The 19,746-nt window shown below is 39.5% G+C and overlaps 7 protein-coding genes across 7 annotated transcripts in view; 4 read left to right on the top strand and 3 right to left on the bottom strand.

Annotated features, from left to right (window-relative positions):
* Positions 1 to 1,480, bottom strand: part of CBG16000 — a gene marked incomplete at both ends in the record, with an annotated part of 6,309 nt that extends 4,829 nt beyond the window's left edge. The window contains 3 exons of the mRNA XM_002643341.2: positions 532 to 656; positions 954 to 1,211; positions 1,273 to 1,480. Coding sequence (XP_002643387.2) covers positions 532 to 656; positions 954 to 1,211; positions 1,273 to 1,480 — 591 coding nt within the window. The remainder of the gene's footprint in view (positions 1 to 531; positions 657 to 953; positions 1,212 to 1,272) is intronic.
* A 257-nt stretch (positions 1,481 to 1,737) lies between these two features.
* On the top strand, positions 1,738 to 3,176 carry CBG16003 (the record flags this gene model as incomplete). The annotated part of the gene is made up of 2 exons (XM_045238904.1): positions 1,738 to 1,743; positions 2,769 to 3,176. 2 exons carry the CDS (start codon positions 1,738 to 1,740, stop codon positions 3,174 to 3,176), a joined length of 414 nt encoding a protein of 137 aa, XP_045095943.1.
* Positions 3,177 to 4,404: 1,228 nt separating this feature from the next.
* On the top strand, positions 4,405 to 8,613 carry Cbr-csb-1 (the record flags this gene model as incomplete). Its single annotated transcript, XM_002643345.1, has 12 exons — positions 4,405 to 4,493; positions 4,560 to 4,646; positions 4,692 to 4,781; positions 5,078 to 5,563; positions 5,613 to 5,759; positions 5,805 to 6,432; positions 6,483 to 6,805; positions 7,226 to 7,513; positions 7,561 to 7,774; positions 7,821 to 7,999; positions 8,049 to 8,214; positions 8,263 to 8,613. The coding sequence occupies 12 exons, from the start codon at positions 4,405 to 4,407 to the stop codon at positions 8,611 to 8,613; spliced, it is 3,048 nt and encodes a 1,015-aa protein (XP_002643391.1).
* Positions 8,614 to 10,232: 1,619 nt separating this feature from the next.
* Positions 10,233 to 12,179, bottom strand: Cbr-acl-1 (the record flags this gene model as incomplete). Its single annotated transcript, XM_002643346.1, has 5 exons — positions 10,233 to 10,394; positions 10,444 to 10,590; positions 11,118 to 11,293; positions 11,824 to 11,957; positions 12,010 to 12,179. 5 exons carry the CDS (start codon positions 12,177 to 12,179, stop codon positions 10,233 to 10,235), a joined length of 789 nt encoding a protein of 262 aa, XP_002643392.1.
* A 1,171-nt stretch (positions 12,180 to 13,350) lies between these two features.
* CBG16006 lies at positions 13,351 to 16,492 on the top strand (the record flags this gene model as incomplete). Its single annotated transcript, XM_045238903.1, has 13 exons — positions 13,351 to 13,427; positions 13,477 to 13,584; positions 13,635 to 13,710; positions 14,188 to 14,281; positions 14,335 to 14,383; positions 14,504 to 14,610; positions 14,712 to 14,849; positions 14,956 to 15,037; positions 15,082 to 15,263; positions 15,741 to 15,897; positions 15,942 to 16,112; positions 16,157 to 16,283; positions 16,379 to 16,492. 13 exons carry the CDS (start codon positions 13,351 to 13,353, stop codon positions 16,490 to 16,492), a joined length of 1,482 nt encoding a protein of 493 aa, XP_045095942.1.
* Positions 16,493 to 16,973: 481 nt separating this feature from the next.
* CBG27457 lies at positions 16,974 to 17,295 on the bottom strand (the record flags this gene model as incomplete). Its single annotated transcript, XM_045238902.1, has 2 exons — positions 16,974 to 17,014; positions 17,139 to 17,295. 2 exons carry the CDS (start codon positions 17,293 to 17,295, stop codon positions 16,974 to 16,976), a joined length of 198 nt encoding a protein of 65 aa, XP_045099824.1.
* Positions 17,296 to 19,206: 1,911 nt separating this feature from the next.
* Positions 19,207 to 19,746, top strand: part of CBG16008 — a gene marked incomplete at both ends in the record, with an annotated part of 3,969 nt that continues 3,429 nt past the window's right edge. The window contains 2 exons of the mRNA XM_002643348.1: positions 19,207 to 19,323; positions 19,373 to 19,554. Coding sequence (XP_002643394.1) covers positions 19,207 to 19,323; positions 19,373 to 19,554 — 299 coding nt within the window. The remainder of the gene's footprint in view (positions 19,324 to 19,372; positions 19,555 to 19,746) is intronic.

The raw sequence follows: 19,746 nt of genomic DNA, 5'->3' as shown, positions 1-19,746 counted from the left end.
ATTCTGCTCCAATTACCTACATACTCTCGTACCTGAGATTACGTTTGGTCGATTTACAGTACCGGTTAATAAGATACCACGAACACGTGTTTTAGAGTTGATTTTCGGCCAGTTCGGAAATTTTCAGGAGTCTGGAGCTCGATTTTCAAACTTCCGATCAATTTGGAAGTTTTGAAGGGTGTAAAACAGGCCTACTATAAAAACTTTGCATTCTCAGAAATTTTTGATAAATTGCAGTCTTTTAGTTATTGGCCGAATTCTGAAAGACATCAAATTTTTTCCGTTTTTTGTACTTCAAACGAAAAAAACATATGTTATTCAGAAATCGGGAAATAGCTGGAAAACTAGGAATTCTCAAAAAACTCTGCGAATGCAAAACTTTCCATCTATGTCTGTTTTACATTTTCCGAAAATTTCAAAGTGATTGGAAATATGACAGCCGAGCTCGAGACTTCTGAAAATGGGCAAACTGGCCGAAAATCTACTGAAAATTACGTTTTCGTACATCTTATTGACCGGTACTGTACCTACCTCCGTACCCGAGATTAATTGAAATCGATTTATGATATTTTCATTACGAAAACAATCAACTTTAGGTTTCAACAAAGTTGGTATCATCCCTGGTCCCTGGTCCAACTCGAAAGAGTTCAAGTGATCTAAAATTGACTTGTTTAAATATAAATTTGCAGAATTTGACATTTATTTGAATTTGACATTCATTCATACAGTAATGTACACAATGATCGTACTCGTGATCCCATTAAATTTGAATAGTGTGATCCAATCACATGAGTATCCGTTTTGTTGATCATGTGCCGGTACGAATTCAATTTTTGTTTTGAAATTTTGAATTTGTTCGACTAATTTTGTATCTTAGCAAACGTTTTATCAAAACTAAACTACCCGCGCCTACCGGGCCATACCGGTTGCCAATGCTGTGTACTAATCCTCACCTTCAAAAGCGAATTCGATATCATATCGTTGAAACGAAAACAACAGTCTTGTGTACTCCGCTAGAATCGCCGCCGGCTCCTCCATGTCTTCAGTGTATGGAAATGAAATTAGTCGTCCTCTTCCGACACAAATGGAAAACTCGTCCCTTTTGATTGAGATTTTGTTTTTCCGAGATTTATTGTCAGCATTCTCCACAATCAGTCGAATAATCTCAGGGCACACCATCAAATGACTATCCACGAAACCAGCGAGAGATTCTGAAACATTTCAAGTTACGAAAAGTGGTGAAAATATTTTGAAATAAAAACACAAACTCACTTCCTTTAACCATTTGCTTGATATCCTCGTAGAAGTCTGAGAAATCTCCATTCTTGAAAAACCATTTGATGCAAATACATAGCAGAGTATCCGGCTCTCCACGTGGCGCGTCTCGAAAGCTTGTTTGAAATTGTCTCCGTGATGTGGAAGTCAACCCAACCGCAGAATTGATCAGGTAACTGACCACTTCTTGTGCCGGGGACAACATTGGAATTTCCTTGAAAATAGGCGGTCAATAGTTTGAAGAATGGGTGCGGTCAGGGACAAAAAGATATAAAAAGGAGATGTGTGAGCAAGGAGGCAAAGAGACAAAAATGGAGACATAGTTCAGATAGGAAACATAGAGATTTTGAAAGATTGTGCTGCGCGTGTGTGCGTGAGGAATGAGTGAGGATTAGAGTTTTACTTTTTAAGGGAAAGAGTAGTAGTGAGAAAAAGAGAAAATTAAGAGAAAGTGTGAAGAAAATGGGAGTCATTTGGGTAGAAAAATACAGCTGATCCGTTACTTGATCCGGATGAGCTCTTTAATGTTATGAGGAAGAGAAGTAAATGAGAAAAGCATGGGAATATAAAATGAATACAGATTTTTTTAAAAGAATTGTGTTGTTAATAGAATTTCAGGAAAGAAAAACGCTGGCCGTGATGCCCGAAATTCCGAGAACAATAATTACCGTAACCTAATGTTTTTGAAAAAATGTTTTTTTTCAGAATTTTTCGTCACAATTTTCTGGTATATCCACTAGAATTAATGGTCAAACAATAGTTGGAAAATTGAGAATCTTAGAATCTCAGAAGCTAGGAGAAGCTAGGAGCTAGGAAAATCTAGGAGTCCCAAAACTTCAAAATGTCTATCATTTTTGATTTTTGAATAGCTTCTCAAATTTCGAGAATTGCAGAAGTTCGAAAGTTTGAAATTTTTTAACAAATCCCAAAAATCAGGATTTTGAAATACTGTCACAGAATTTTAGAACTTCAGAATCTCAGAATCTCAGAATCTCAGAATCTCAGAATCTCAGAATCTCAGAATCTCAGAATCTCAGAATCTCAGAATCTCAGAATCTCAGAATCTCTGAATCTCTGAATCTGAGAAACTTAGAATCTTAGAATCTCAGAATCTGAGAATCTCAGAATCTCAGAATCTCAGAATCTCAGAATCTCAGAATCTCAGAATCTCAGAATCTCAGAATCTCAGAATCTCAGAATCTCAGAATCTCAGAATCTCAGAATCTCAGAATCTCAGAATCTCAGAATCTCAGAATCTCAGAATCTCAGAATCTCAGAATCTCAGAATCTCAGAATCTCAGAATCTCAGAATCTCAGAATCTCAGAATCTCAGAATCTCAGAATCTCAGAATCTCAGAATCTCAGAATCTCAGAATCTCAGAATCTCAGAATCTCAGAATCTCAGAATCTCAGAATCTCAGAATCTCAGAATCTCAGAATCTCAGAATCTCAGAATCTCAGAATCTCTGAATCTCTGAATCTGAGAAACTTAGAATCTTAGAATCTCAGAATCTGAGAATCTCAGAATCTCAGAATCTCAGAATCTCAGAATCTCAGAATCTCAGAATCTCAGAATCTCAGAATCTCAGAATCTCAGAATCTCAGAATCTCAGAATCTCAGAATCTCAGAATCTCAGAATCTCAGAATCTCAGAATCTCAGAATCTCAGAATCTCAGAATCTCAGAATCTCAGAATCTCAGAATCTCAGAATCTCAGAATCTCAGAATCTCAGAATCTAAGAATCTCAGAATCTCAGAATCTAAGAATCTCAGAATCTCAAAATCTCAGAATCTCAGAATCTCAGAATCTCAGAATCTCAGAATCTCAGAATCTCAGAATCTCAGAATCTCAGAATCTCAGAATCTCTGAATCTCTGAATCTGAGAAACTTAGAATCTTAGAATCTCAGAATCTGAGAATCTCAGAATCTCAGAATCTCAGAATCTCAGAATCTCAGAATCTCAGAATCTCAGAATCTCAGAATCTCAGAATCTCAGAATCTCAGAATCTCAGAATCTCAGAATCTCAGAATCTCAGAATCTCAGAATCTCAGAATCTCAGAATCTCAGAATCTCAGAATCTCAGAATCTAAGAATCTCAGAATCTCAGAATCTAAGAATCTCAGAATCTCAAAATCTCAGAATCTCATAATTTCAAAATCTCAGAATCTCAGAGTCTCTGGAGCTCAGAAGCTATGTAGGTGTCTCGGAAACTGAGGGTCTCAGAATCTATAGGTCTCAAAATTTCGTAACCTTTTTATAATTTTGGCGTTTTTCGAACAAAATCAGCGTTCTTCAAGAATATATTGACCGATTATGTTGACAGGCATGCTGTCGAAACTGGCATTTCACAAAAAAAGTAAGTAATAGATTACAGTGTGAAGAGAGAACAAAAAGAAAAAAAAAGATGAACCAGGAACGACAGAAGAGAGTGAGAGTTGGAGAAAATGTCCAATATCTTTTTCAAGAAGAAGAAGAAGACACTCATCTGTCCTGCCCCGGAAAATAGTGTTTGCCAGATGCATCAGAGAAACAAACTGGAGGGAAAACTGAAGAATTGGGTGTGTGTGTGTGTGTCTGTGTGTGATGACAGGAGAAAGTTGGCATCTGCCACTATTAACGCAAGGGCAAGGAAAGTACAGAAAGATTTTCATAAAAGGAAAACAAGTATGCAACAGTCAAAAACCCAAAAAAAAACTATTGCCCACAGACAGATTTTGAAAAAAAAAACCTGCTTTAAATCTGGAATTGTGAGAATAAAATCATTCAAAAACCTTCAGAAGTGAGTTGGTAGTAACTTTTCACTATTTTTCATGTTATTTTTGTTCAAAAACCGCAAGAAATAGTTGATAAGATTACTTGAAAGTTTATTAACTCTAGTGTTCAATAGAGCGCGTTTCCCTCGCCCTGTGTGCAACACACATACGTTGTTATTCGTTAACTTGACCTCTCCTGTTTGAATATGGTCTCTTCTGTGCGCATTGTATCGATTTTCTGAGGGGCCTGGGTGAGGAGGTCACCTGCTTTTACATGTATTTTCGCGTAATTTCAATGATTTGCCAAGTTGTTTTATTCATATTTCTCAATGTTTCAATTTTCAGGTAAAGATAACATTTCCGTATGATCGAATATGGGTAATATCGATGATTTTTCGTCGGTTGATTGGGGTGAAGACGGTGGAGAATTTCTGGATGAATCTATGCAATCTTCTACGCATCGGTAAGTATTAAATGAATTATTAATATCAAAATGAATGTCAAAAATGGAAGAAAAAGTATTTTTCAGGTCCGGCAGAAATCCGTCACCGCCAGTCAGAAACCGTAGTAGTCAGAGCCAAGCTGCTACTCCGTCTCCTAAGCTTCCCGGTATTCGGTTAGTTCCTTTTTTTTGAAAAGAAAAAAAAAACCTGTATTTCAGTGAGCAGTTGAGAATCATACGAGATGCAGCTGCTCATGGTGAAATAATTGATTTTGATGATAATCAAGTCAGATTAGAGCCACCACCTTGGTGAGTTTTCTAGAAAAATAAAAAGGATCTTCAAGTAGATGACAAATAATCCGGAGGAAACAAACATTTGGGACTTCTAGGGGTATAAGGCAATTCGAGGGAACAACATCCGCAATTCAGAGTAAAAATATCAAAAAACTCTAATTTTGTACCACCGAACTGTAGTTTTGTACCCCTGAATCACTTTGTACCTCTTGAACCCTCGAATCGTTGTACCCTCCGGAGTATGTGTCAATTAGATAAAATTAAATTCGGAGACTACAAGAACTGTTACCAAATTAAACCATTTTTTTCAGTCACCGTGCTCCGCGACCGCTTCCCCCTCCAGTAGTTGCTGCAAATATCAGAAATGAGGAGTACAATCATGAAGAAGCGTTAAAAACTGCTCTTGGAAGCGACTGTGAAGACGACTCGGATGAGGAGAGCGTGAGCAATGAGCCATCACGCTCACCCTCGCCATCAGCCAGCGGAGACGAAAATCAGGAGTACAAAGTGGAAGACGATCCGGAATTCGCCATTGCGGACGAGGACGAGATGGAGGATGAAGAGGAGGATATACCAGCTCGCCGTGGATCTTCAGAAGGCAATCGTTCTCCCAGAGGCTCACGTCATCGCCGACGAGCTATTCGAGACGACAACAGTAATGAAAACTTTTTCAAAAGATATAACAGTCTTCCGGTGGACGATGAAGACTACACTATCACCAGGAACGTCGAGTCTGAGAGCGGCTTGTCCAGTCTTCCTTGGAAAGTAGACACCAAATCCTGGAATAGACTTTTCCCGTAAGTTTTTTATTTATATTTTGGTTTAGTTTTATAAAAATGGCTTCAGATTCCAAAAAGATGGCGTTCAATGGCTCCAAACAAAGATGGACCATCGTAGTGGTGGGATTCTTGCCGATGAGATGGGTCTCGGAAAGACGATCCAGACTTGCATTTTTCTGAGATCAATTGCAGAAACTCAGCGCACCTCTTATAAGTAAGTGGTTGTTTCACATTTAACCTAACATGTATACATTTTCAGATACAAAGGTCTGGATACCTGCCTCATTGTGTGCCCCGTCTCTGTCACCCATCAATGGGTCGAAAAGCTTAATGAGTGGTTCCCAAGAGTGAGAGTCTTCCTCCTCCATCAAACAAGCTCTACTGGACGTGAGAGGAACTGGGCTGATAGGATTCTGAAAAAGCTGGGAAAGAAGTCCAGATACTATCCGGACGGAGCTGTGGTGCTCACGACATATGGGACTTTCACAAATCTCCACAAACGTATTGTCCCGCTTCCCTGGCAGGTCGTCATTCTCGATGAAGGGCATCATATTCGGAACGACGACACGAAATGCGCCGAAGCGATGCGACAGCTGACGACTACGCAGAGATTCATTCTCACTGGAACTCCTTTCCAAAATCGGCTGAAGGAATTTTGGAAGCTCATCGATTTTGTGAATCCAGGAAGACTTTCCGATGCGAAGACCTTCGATAAATGTTTCATAAGGATCATCAACGCGGGCGCCTACATCAATTGCTCACCGGAAGCTGCTGCCAAGGCTTACCAATGCTTGATGGCTCTCCATTGCGCCATCAAACCACTGATCCTCCGTCGTCTTCAGAAGGATCACCGAATGGAGTTGAATCTCACTGACATCGAAGAAGTGGTAAATGATGTTTAGAATAATTTACAATCACCAACTGGTTAACTTTTCAGATGATCAGCTGTGAACTAAGTCCGAGACAACGGCGAATCTACCAAGAGTTTTGCGGATCCATCGAAGTTCAGCAGATTCTTGAAAGGAATATAAAAGCATTCGGTGGAATCAATAAGCTTGGCGACATTTGTAATCATCCCGGAATCTATCGGAAAATGAAACCAGGAACCGAGAAATTTGGAAGAATGCATGATTCCGGGAAAGTCGTTATGCTCTTCAGGCTCTTCCGGAGATGGTTCAAGAACCCGAACAATCGCGTTGTGTTGTTCACTCAACGTTTGGCAGTGGTGGATATGTTGGCATTCTACTTGGATAAGAAGCAGTGAGTTGATTTGCTGATAATTTTTCACAATTAACCATACTTGTAAAATTCCGGGCCGGCCCGCCAAAGCCCGGGCCCGGGCCGGGCCTGAGGAAATTTTCAAGGCCCGGGCCCGGCCAGGAAGGCCCGGTGTCAAAAATTCTGTATTTTTGAGCCAAATTTTGAGCTCTCAATATAATTTTTTCCATTTTTTTTTCGTATTTCGGATTGTTTGTCTGTCTGTTCAAAAAAGATCGAAAAACTCGAAAAAAAATTTTTTGGTAGGAAAAAAATCACATAAGGGTCCCCCCTAATGTGTTTTTTGAAAATTTCAAAACTAGTGAAATGACGGGCCCGCCGGGACGGGCCGGGCCTCCGAAATTCCGGAAAAAAGCCCGGCCCGGCCCGTTACAAGTATGCAATTAACCACTATAATTTCAGAATTGCCTACTGCACGTTAACTGGGAACAACTCTCTTCCGGAACGCACAAGGATCATCAAGCGCTTTGAAGAGGATCTGAGCATCAAAGTATTCTTGATGACGACGCGCACCGGAGGACTAGGGCTGAATCTCGCTTCAGCCAACAAAGCTGTAATTTTTGATCCGGATTGGAACCCGCAAGCTGACAACCAGGCAAAGATGAGGATCTATCGAATGGGACAGCAGCACAAGGTCACTATCGTCCGGCTGGTTTCGAATGGATCGATTGAAGACCGAAAGTATTTCAAGTAAGCGCACAGAGTTGTAGAAAGCATTCCAACGAATTCTTTTTTAGGCAGATCCAGAAAGAGAATCTTGCTGAACAGCTTCTGAACAACGCCGATGTGAACCACACGATCCCCAACAACACGCTGAAGGATCTGTTCACCCTGAAACCCGCAGGATTGAAAGGGTCGGACATTGGAGTCTATATCGAAGGAGACATCGTCCCAGAGGAGGGTTTAAAGTCCAGCAACAAGGATCTCAAAAAGAAAGCGAAGAAGGATCTGGTGAGTTTTGAATACTCTGATGTTTTCGAATAAAAACATTTTCTAGAAGCACAAGCTTGAAGGCTTCGAGGACAAGAAGCTGCTCCTATCACTGTTTGATGATGACAAATTGGTGGCGATGAGGAACCACGCGAGGACGGTTCAAGATGGAGCTTGCCTCCGTGCTCCAGAAAGGAAACGAATTAATGAAGCTGTGGAGAGCGCCGTTAAAAGCCTTCTGCATTCGTAAGTCATATAAATTTCAAAATCTAGTTTTTATTTTGGAAAAATTTAGGGAAGGAAGACTGGCTCATGGCTGGAAGAAGGAATTCCATAGGCATCTCCGGCACAGTGGCTTGAAGCGGATCAAGAGCGAGTACAATGTGGAGGAGGAGAAAATCGATGGGTCATTTTGGGACTCCATAACACCTCGATTCAAGTGTAACGACGATAAGAAAGAGGTAAACTCAATTTTCTGATTCTACGGCAAGAATTACTTCGAATTTCAGCTTGATAAAATAGTCATGTGTGCTCGCCTACTTCATGATTTCCTGCAGAAATGCCCCGATGGGAAGGAGGAGAAATTCCTCAAAAAAATCCTCGCTAAGCAGCTGGACTTCACGGATCCAACCCAAACTTTTTTCTTCCGCGAGATCATTTCCACTATCGCAATTTACAACGAAGACACTGATTGTTGGACGTTGAAGAAAATGTATCAAGAAGCGAGAATCAAGAGAAAGGATGCTGTTAACACCTCGGAAGATCATTCGCCTCCTAGATCCAAGAAACATAGGAGATCGATGGAAGATTCGTCAAACCAACCATCGACATCTACCCAAGCTTACCAGACGGACAATTAAAGTGTGTTTTCGTATTTATTGAATTTTTTCACCCCTACTTATATATATAAATATCCTCCAAAATTCCCCAGAAATTTTCCTCCAAACCCAACATCTCTTGAACTAGAATCTCTAAATATTAATGTAATTCTGCCAGTATTTGCTTATTTTTAATTTTCGGTTCTTTCAATTTCTCTACTTTATCCCGACCAATTTCAAATCTCTGCCCATTCAAATTCCCCTGCAAACCCCACATCTTTTGAGCTTGAATCTCCAAATATTAATTTATCTCTGCCCGTATTCCCTTATTTCAGATTCTCGGTTCCTTTTTTTATACCGACAAATATCAAATCTCTGCCCATTCAAACCCTCACCAAATATTTTCACGTGTTCATCTCGATTTCTGACATTCAATTCATTTTTCCTTTACGCGTACTGAATTATGTTAATGTGTATTTTGCAATATGTTTCATTTTCCGATAATAAAAAACTTTTCATCAAAATATTCTGTTGTTTTGTATTTTTTTTTTGTTTCTTGTAGTTTCAAACCTCTGCCATATCGAATTGATCGAAAAAACCTATTTTTTCAGAGAATTTGTGGTTTTTTCAGCTAAATTTAGTTTCAGACCGTTGCCTGTCATTGGTTCAGTGCTTCAGTGTCCAATACTGCATATTTTCATGTCTGTACTATGAAAAATTTTTAAAAAGTTTTTCTCTTTAAAATTCATCGATTTGAAATGAGAAAATAGTTGAAAAACTTGCAAAAATATCGTTTTAATGAAAAAAGTGACCGACAAAAAATCAAGGAAAAAGTGTGCGGCATGGTGCGAACGTACCAGCCCCGCCCACTTTCCCGTGCCGCAACGTAATATTTTGCATTTGTAGGCAGAATTCACTGATTTTCATAGAAAAACGTTTGTTTTCGTGTGATTTAGAAATTTTATATTATTTTCACAATTTCAGAAAAACTACTAAGTGATTCGAAAATCTCAAAAATAAGAAAAATGCTGCTTCAACTCACGAAAACCAGAAATTTCGCGGGTTTTTTTGCTTTAAAATGTTTCTGATTATAGAATGGAATTTTCGCATGTTTCTAGTGAGTTAATAACCAAAAATCTTCTAACAATAAATCTCTAAGGTCTAATCGCAAAAAAGAAAATTAGCTACAATAATGTGCGGCATTGTTGCGAACTGGCAAGCCCCGCCCACTTTTCCATGCCGCAGCGGGATTCTTTTCGCGTTTTCAAACAGAAAATAACCGAAATTTTTAGCGAAAACTGTATTATTGGCAGATTTTAGGTCTCTGATTGAATTTAGTGAGTTCTGGAACACAATTCGACAGTTAAAGGACGCTGGAGTTCAAAACTATCGCCATTCTATTCTTGCCGCCACTTTCAACGTCGTCCAATGTTCAAGCTAGGACCCGAACCCGTATTAAACTCAATAATTTTCATTCAATATCAATATAAACCTGATTCATGGGACATGTGTGATGGGGAATGCATAAAACTCGGGGTGTGGTGATGGTTTTGACTCGGGAAATGGAAATTAAAACATAAAAAAGAGCAAAAATAGCTAGCGGGCAAGAATTAACAAATTGTGTCCTAACTTTGGTATAAAAAATTGGTATAAAACCCTTTTTAGAGATTGAGATTGGCAGCTTCCGCGTCGAGTTTGTAGCGATGCTGCTGCATGATGTTACGGCAGTGGGTAGAAAGCTCGTCAACGGTCTCAAATTTGGACGAGTCCACTTCAGGAAGGATGTCGATGATGCACTTGCCACCTGTGAGCTTTTTCTCGGCCTGAAAAAAGGGATTTTTAGTGAAAAATCGATAATCGCCAGCTACTCACCTGGTTGTAAAAGAACTTGTGTGTGGAAAAGACACATGGAACGATTGGGATCTTGGCTTGTTTGGCAAGAATGAAGGCTCCCTTTTTGAATGTGGCAAGTTCGTTGTTGGCGTTGCGAGTTCCCTCCGGATAGATCCAGACTTTTCTCTTAATGTTGGAAAATTGACTATGTGAAGCTTTTTAAGAAGTGCATTTTTGAATGTCTGCTTGAAGCTCCTGTCACTGTTAAAATGACGTTTTAAAGCATTTTGGCTGACTAGCAACCAGTGTGTCTTTCGAAAAAAATTTTTCGAAAAATGCCTTTTTCGAGAAATTTTCGAGGAAATTTAAACAAAAAATTTCTCGAGAAATTCTTCGAAAAATTTTTTTCGAGAAATTTTCGAAAAAGAATTTTTGGGAAAAAAATTTTTCGAGAAATGTGCTAAACAATGCGGGGTGCGGAATTTCGGAGTGTCTTTTTAGCCCATTTTGAAGTGTGGTCTAAAAAACCAAATTTGCAAAAGTTAGGCCACCACTGCAAAATGAATTCGTCTAAAAAAAATTTCGAAAAATTTCTCGAAGTCGTGTCGAATGGACACACTGCTAGCAACTGGCTATTTCGCTAGTTTAGGCTGCGGTCAAGGTTCTTTCAAGCAGAAACTGCCCTAAAGGCTCTAGTCCTTTCAATACCATACTTTCTTAGAAACAATCTCATGGAGGGTGCTATCGACTGTCTTGTGAGCCTTTTCCTTGCTGAAGCGATTGATGTAGACAGACTCGCAGAGGTAGGCGCACAGGTTGAAGCCGGGGAAGTATCTGAGACTTGACTTGAGCATCACGATGCAGTTGACTGGCCAAGCGTAGGACATGCCTAGAAAATTTGAAGATTTATTCGGTTGAAAAAGTTTCGAAAAGATATTTTGATGGTTTCAAAGCGGTTTGCATTGCTTTTCATAAAATCATTATTATTCCCTGACTTGTTGCGAGCTAGAAGGTGCTTGTGAGCTTGAGAAACATCCAAAAAATTCGAAAATTGCTGTGAATCCACCGGACAGCTTACAACCAACCGTTTATCTTTTAGATCTAAACTACCACCTGCACCGTCTTCTTCTAATGCCGATCTGACCAGAAACCGCAAGATATCTGAACAGAAACGAAAGGTTATAAGTTTTTTATTCTGCCGAACCCTTCCGAAGATTCATTTTTCATCTCCAGTTTCGTTTTCCTTAACATCTGCGGGACTTTAGGCTCTAATCTAACGCTGCTTTCTCTCTTTTTCTTCCGCAGCTTCGAAAACGTTGAATTTTCCAAGAAGTTCGTTTTTAAAGATCTGTCCAGAAGCTCACAGCCCTCCGTCTTCTCAGAACAGCGCCACCACCGCCAGTCTTCTTCTCATCTTACCGAGAACGTCCAGCGCACTCTGATGGTTGGCGATGACGATGTACGGCTTCTCGTCATTGAGGATCTCGGCGTTTCGCAACTCGAACTCGATTCCCATCGGCCAAGTCATGAACTGGAAGATTTTGAACATCCGGCTGCAAAATTTATTCAATTTTTCATCAAAAACCCATGATTTTAGAGACTCACAAGTGATTATTGGCTGATTTTCCGTACGGAATCGACGCGATGCCACCGACGAATCCTCCAATCATCAGACACAGTCCATAGTAGACGGCACGAATGTAGAATCCGATGATTGGGAGTCGAGCAAGCAGAAGAAGCACTGCGATTATGAAAAGGACGGTGTAGAAGGTCATGGTACCTAGAAAAATAAATTGTTCAGTGCGGAAATTTGAGTATTGGACGACAAAAAACGCATTTAAAGAGTGAAAATCTCATAAATCTTGCCAAAATTAAATTCTTAACCACGTTTGCTCGTAAATCCAAACATGACATGGCCTAGGATTTACGCCAAATTTTATGCAAAAGTTTTCACAAAACTTGGGGAACTTGACGGCGTGAATTTTGCAAAATATAGAAAAGGAAAAATCTGAGAAGTGCAACGAATGAAAAGAAAAAAAAGTGAGCAATGGGACCATGATAATTCGGTGTGGAAGAAGAATTGCGCCGCTGCTAAACAACAGGCGGGGTGCAATGGCGGAGTGTCGTTCGCGCGCCCGCTTTCTTTGCACCCTCTTCTTTTCTCTGTCTCTCTCGCCGCAGGATTGTGTTTATCTGCTTGGATTTTGTTGTTCTTATCGTTAGTACAATGATAAAAATAAACGAAATGTATATTTTTCATTTTTGGTTTTCGGAAAATCATTTTTTGGTCAAATTCCATGTTGGAAACCTGTTTTATCACCGAAATTGATGTTCACTAGGAGGGAAATAGTTCAATTATTCGCTAATTTTGCAATTTCTTTTGTGGTCTTCAAGAAAATGTGAGAATCAATGTAAGGAATTTAGCGACTGATAAATTTGATGTGACATAACACCTAAATTAATCGGCGAGGTCTTTGGAATACGCATTTCCGTCTATTTTTCGCTTTTTAGTAGTTATTTTTGACCTAGTATCGTTTTTCAGTGTATTAAATAGTCTAAGCACTCTTTAAATATGTTTAAAATCAAAAAAAAAGTACCAAATCACTTTTGAGAAAAACGAGAAAAAGAGAGAAAAGGTGATAAAATGTTGCAAAAACACGTGATTTTCGTGGAAGTGATTGATTAGTTTACGACTAATCATTTCCGGATTTTTTATTTGCTTTTTGCTTACTATAGTTTCAAAAGTTTACTGTAGTTTTGAAATTTTCGAGTTCAAAAAATTGAATTTCGAGAAAAAACAACAAACGGTGACTCAATCCTGTTGACAATTTCCGTTTTTTTTTGCCGTTTACTCTAATGTTCAGTGACCAATTTCTGTCTTTCTCAATCTTTTTTTTGTATTCTAACCGTCAAATTTTCCCGATTTTTTAGAGAAATTGATGTGAGATGGAAACGAAATGGTATTGCTTCCTGTTCTGGTTCAGTTATCGGTTCACATTGGCATGTCTGGCACATTTTAATTGGTAAGATCGATTCAAGAAACCGTTTTATCAAAGATTGATGATTTTCTAGGTGCATGTCAATCTACACTAATTGCGTGTACTTCACACTATGGAAGAGTTATGATCTGTTGTGGTTCTGGATGCACCTGATTCTGTGTAGCTGCTTTCCTCAGTTGAGGTGAGTACTGTAAACTTGGAAGTTTAAAAATAAATTCTTTGAAAATTCAGACCCGAAAACTACTTGATTGTCTGGACCAATTTGATCATCAAGAAGCTCACCAAGTATCCTGACTACACATTTAAGGTACAGTAGCTGTCAAAAAGATAAAAAAGAAGTATTTCTGTTGATTTTGCTCATTTCAAGAGTCTGCGGCTCGGCTGTCAAGATTCCGATCACTTTGAAAACTTTAAAAAGTATAAAACAGAACTAGATTAAAAACTTTGCTTTAGCAGAATTTTTTGAAAATTCCTAGTTTTTCAGTTATTTGCCAATTTCTGAGAGGCACCTGTTTTATCAAATTTTCAATACAAAAGCGGCAAAAATAGGTGTCTTTGAGAAATCGGCAAATAGCTAAAAAACTAAGAATTTTGTAAAGTTCTGTGAATGCGAATTTTTTAGTTTACGTCTGTTTTACACCCTCTAAAATTTTCAAAGTGACTGGAATCTTTACCACCGAGCTTTCCTGAAGAAGGTCGAAGCTTTCCTGAAGAACAAAATCAACTGAAAAATACGTTGTTTAGTAAAATTAGAAGAAAAAAGATAAAAAAGTGAACCTTCTAGCAACTCTACTATGCCCTCTACACCACCAACCGATCGGCCCATTTCACAAAACGGCTGATGTCGCGGAAAGAGAAGAAAGGAGTGATAGAACTGGGTAAAACAGACTAGAATATTTCGTCAAGATCATATCAACAAAGTAATTTTTAGACTCGAATAGTGATGAAGACGAGAAGAACGAACCAACAAATAGTAGAAGGTGAGGAGTGGTGTAGCAAAAAAAAGGCATAGTGTTATCAATTCCTGTAGCAAGGTCTTGTTATCAGTTTGCGATGAAAAATGAAGCGGAATTGGGACTTAGGAAAATACAAAATTCCAGCGCTGCAAACGTTGTGGATCCTGAAGCACCGATTCCTTTGAGAACTTTCAATCTGGAAAGATCTGCAATCCCGCCACCAGTTGTAGAAGTTCCCGAGGACAATGAAGGTAAAATTAGATTTTTAAAAGAATTTTTTTAGCTTCCGCAAGCTTCTTCTATATGTTGTATGGTTACTTTTTCTTCTTTCTTTTCTATCTGTCTTGTTCAGAAGAGGACAATGATGAGCACAACGCCACTGAAACCACACCGTTGCGCCCGCCAAGACCATCTCGTCCGAAGTTTGTAGAGCCTGAAGACGATGAAGATGAAACTATTGAAGTGGTGACTGAAGCTGCACCGGAAGATGGTAAAGCTCATTTTTGGGGTTTACTGTCTATTTTTTTCTGCACTTTCTGTTTTATTGGGGTCCTCTGGCGATTTGGACACTCTTATACAGTAATTGTAACTTTCAGTGTCACCGAAAGAAAGCCCAAAAGAGAGTCCAACATCAGAGCAGCCAAAATGGAAGTCGTACGTTCCGAATAAAGTCATGAAGTGAGCCTAATTGTTCTATTCTTCTGAATTCAATGAATTTTTAGATTCCTGCCACGTCAAGGGAGCCAAACACCATCAGTAGAATCTAAAGCGTCTACCAACAAGGATGTCAACAATCAGATCAACAAGGAGGGCAACAATTCCACCTCTGCCATTGGCCGTTTTTATGATCGGATCAAGTTCAATAGTAGTAACTCGAATACGTCGAATACAAGTCGTCCAAATGGTGGGTTTTTGTTTTTAACATGATTTTTGGGCCTTCAATCCTTTTGCTGAGCTCTGGAATGAGTCTAAAAGTTTCTCCAAACCATACATGTCGACGGGCCGGCTGAAATTTTAAAATTGTGAGCAAAACAACATATCAGATGGCGCGGCAAGTTCAACAATCTTCAACAAGAATCGACTAGCATTTAACTGAATAACCGAGTGCAGATTTTTGATAAACGGGGGGGGGGGGCTGAACAAAACCATCGGCCCTGCTCAAAATGCCAGCTCGGACTCTAATACCGGTTTCCAAGCCGGTCGATTTTTATTAAAAGTTGTAAAACTCTCCAAGGTCTCATTTGGTATACTGCTTTGCTCCCAATCCCAATTTTAAAGGGAGTTATCAGCCTTGGCCTGTCATCCAGAAACAAAAAGCCTCCACACATGCAAACCCCGATTTTTAAAAAAGCCTCCACACATGAGAATCCCGATTTTTTAGAATTGGAAGTTCTCCGACCAGACTACACAAACCGCTACGATTGCCATGACAAGTCAAAGCGTGAATCTCGCGAGAAACGTGACCGCAAAGCCCTCCGCCACCGTATCCGCCATGAGCTTCGAATGGCCATGAAGGCAGACGCAGCCAAGGAGAGAGAGTGAGAAAAAAACGCACAAAATATATAATAATGATTTTATTCAGCCGCAAAAAGGTCACCGACGCCATCGAGCTCTTGCTCCAACTGCTTCGTATGATGTCATCGTTTGCTATGCTCATTGGAACCATTAGGAAGACGTTTATCCCGGCATCCTTTAAATATCTCAAGCCTGGACAGCATGCCTATGACAACTATGAGCTGATTCTCTTGTTCCGGTTAGTGGGACCAGATCCAACTCATCAGAAATCAAAATTTTCAGATGCACTGCCTTCCTGGATATTGCTATGTTCTGGATGAACGTCTCCTATGCCTACTGCTTGCAATGGCAACTTTGCTGCCGTCTGGGATTCTTCCGATTCATCTTCTGGGCGGCTATTCTTGGCGTGGTAAGTTTTTTTCGCTGTCAAATTGAATTTTTTCGATCAATTTCCATTGACACATGTCACTAATTCCTTATCAAGGTCTACGTGTCCTGTTTCAGGTGTCAACCACTGTCATGTTCATCCCAATGACCTACGTCATGAACGATTTGGACTTGAGCTGGTGCCGCTTGATGCCCAACACAACATTTGCCAAGTACCAACCCAACTGGTGATTCAAGAATGTCGCTTTTTATCACTTTCTTAGCAGCTGTCTCTAGTTTTTTCTACATATTTTCTCTCACGGCCTTTTCTCAGCGATTCGTATCCTCCGCACGCCTTTCTTTCCGAAACAATGATTCAAACGAAATTTGATGATCAAACATGTTTTTCTGTTTTTCGCTCTGTTTTTCTTCTTCCCGTCAACGGGTCTGTTCCACACACAACACCAAATAAATGCGTTTATTCCATAAACAGATTGGGGCTTCTTTTTTTTTGGACAAAATGCAGACAAAGATGGTTGAGGTACTACGGATTCGCACTAGCGAGAGGACAGGAGAGGGTATTTTTATCACAAAATGAGACAGAAAAGAGTTGACAAGTTGGTTGTCAGAAGATATTTCACAAGAAATTCAAGGGGGGAGATGGTGGACCAGTATGCAATAAATATAGAAAAGGAAGAAGGAGTAGAGCTTCATTCCAGAGTGTCAAAGCGAATTACCATCCCATCTTGACATAGCGGACGATCTCGAAGACAGCTGAAACAATTTGGGTAATTAGAAAATGTTTTCCGCTAACCCTATGTCCTAGATAGATTCCGAAGATATCCCGAAGCAGAATCCCACTGACCGATAAACAGAAAACCAAGAAAAATCTACTCACCAGATCCGCAGACGACGAAGACGAAGAGTCCGATGAGCCATGGAGCGGCTGGGTACTTCTCCTCGGCTGGCTTCAAGCTCTTGGCGACGTTTCCACGGTTGTTCACATTCTTGGAGAATTGCTTGTTAGCAAGAGCCATACGCTGCTTTGGGGCCATGTTGAGAAGTGTGTTTGGGGGTAGTTGGTTCTAAAAGTTCAAAAATTGATAAAGGAAACCGGAGGTGGAGAAAAAAAGAGAAGAATAAAAAGAAAGAAAGGCAAATTATTTAATAATATAAACTAAAGGGCAAGAGCAAGACGAAGAAGAGCAGGTGACGGTCTGGTCACATCGGGAAAGAGAAGTAAATGAAAGAAGAGAAAGGAGGAGAAACAATGAATGTAGGGCGAACACACGGCGTAATGCGGCCACGCGACGCAGTGCAGCTGTGGAACCGACCGACGCGTCTCTCGTTGACAGCGGGCGATGACTACGGTAATAGAGGATGTGTTGCGTCGATGTGCGTCGAACTGCAAACACGCAACTGTCGACGCACCACTCTCCGATGTGATGTAGGAGATAGGGCGATGAGAAATGTAGATCGGAGGAAATGACGCAGAGAAAAGTCAACTGAGAGGGCGAAAGAGAAATCGGAGAAAGCCAACACAGATGATGTTTTTTGAATAGTGGTGGGCTAACAAGGAAGTGGATGGAAACGTTCGATAAGTTCTGAGAGAGTGGATTAGCCGTGCGATGGTCAAACAAACAGAAAAAAATGGACAGCAAGAAAGGAAATTGTTGAAATGAAACGTTTTAAAACAGAGCAGTTGAAAATTAGGAAAAAAAGTCAAGAAAAATGTTCCGGAACTTCTGCTTTGTGTTTGTAGAATTCCAGAAAGATGAAAAGTGCATGAACACTGGAAATAATTCAAGGAAAAATAGAAAAATGGTCTCAAGAAGGAAAAAAAAAGACTTCAAAATATGTATTTTTGGAAAAAAGTATGACCTGAACAGGAGGACCTTAAACAAATTTTGTGAACTCAAGAACATTAAAAAAAAATCCAAAATCAAATTTTGGTCGGTTTTTGATCATATAAGGATATACTTCTAGGATTTCAGGCGCATCAAAAACTGTTAAACATAAAACAAAATTCCGCTGTGTTAAAGCCGGCTCTAACAATTACGTACAGCAATTACTCTAATAAAATGCTTCTAAACCTTTAACTTTATACACATATATCTCATTTTCTTTGAAAGATATCAAAAAGTTGCCAACTGATGAATTATTTATCATAATACCATCAACATTTTAACAGTTGACTGATTTTTGACATCTCTTACAAGAAACGAGATAATTGGGTTCGAAGTATACGTATAGGATGGACCCCTCACGACATCTAATATAATTTCATTCTGATAAATTAGCGATTTTTGTACCGTTATTTCTTCTATTCTCGATTCCAAACTCCGGTCTCAAAAAGTTGTCAATTGATAAAATGTTAGCCATATTATGATACATAATCCATTAGTTGACAAATTTTGAATATCTCTCAGAAAACCGAGTTATGTGGGCTCAAAGTCAGCGATTTGGGTGCGCTTCTGATTGAGAAAATACTTCTTCTTTCAGAAATACATTTTTCATGCATTTCCATATATCCAGTTTATCTCTGCGTCTCCACAAATTGAAATGTTTTCCACTGATAACCCACGACAAGAAAGTCAAACGACTACACTGTTACGTTCACGTCATGTACTGTTTTTCGTTGTTGGTGGTGGCTGCAACAATCATCTGAATTATCACGTATCCCCTCTAACTATGTAAGACGGTTCCTATTTCCTTGCATTCTAAGCTTTATTGAGCAGCAAAGTATACTACATTTTTCTTCATTGTTGCCAGAAATTGTAGTATAGTGTCTTCCCTTGACTATCATACGCAATCACTCAGTTTTCTCTCTCTCATTGTTATCGCTTTCCTTTTTGTACTGTCTAATGTAGTCAGCACTATTTTTTAGCCATGTTTGGTTATATATTTTTACTTGTTATTGAATGTTAGATTTTGATTTTTTCCAAATGTTGATTTCCAGCTTCAAAATGAGTCGTTGGATTCAAGACGGAGACAATGTGGACATAACCAATGAGCGTAAAAAGGGAACTTTTGATACTGAACGTATGTCAGCGTGGATTCATGGCGGACCAGAAGTTCTCAAGGTGAGAAAATTTAAAAAAATGATAAGATCATCCTAATAATAATTATCAGCGTCGTCGCGAAATTCTTAGCTTTGTCAAGTCAATTGACGACTTCAAAGATCCCGTGCCAACAGAATTTATGTCTCGTGAAGAGAGGATTCTGAATAATGCTCGGAAAGTTGTGGCGATGACGGATAACACGGATCAGATTGATGGATCCGACTTTTTTGGAGAAGGAATGTATTATCAAGCGTAAGTTGTGATAGTTGGAGCAAACGAAATTGATATTACAACACAGGTAAAATGCGAACAGGTCCGTTACGGACGCTTCGCGTTCGCGCGCGGTTGAAATAGGAACCGCATACGGACCGCACGCGAACCTTTTTCAGTAAATATCAGTACATGATTCGGATTGATCCGTATCCTGTCCGTTTGCGAGCTCAG

The sequence above is a fragment of the Caenorhabditis briggsae genome (assembly GCF_000004555.2).
Source record: "Caenorhabditis briggsae complete genome, chrX, whole genome shotgun sequence".
NCBI classification, from domain to species: domain Eukaryota; kingdom Metazoa; phylum Nematoda; class Chromadorea; order Rhabditida; family Rhabditidae; genus Caenorhabditis; species Caenorhabditis briggsae.
This window is presented reverse-complemented; position numbering and strand designations above follow the sequence as displayed.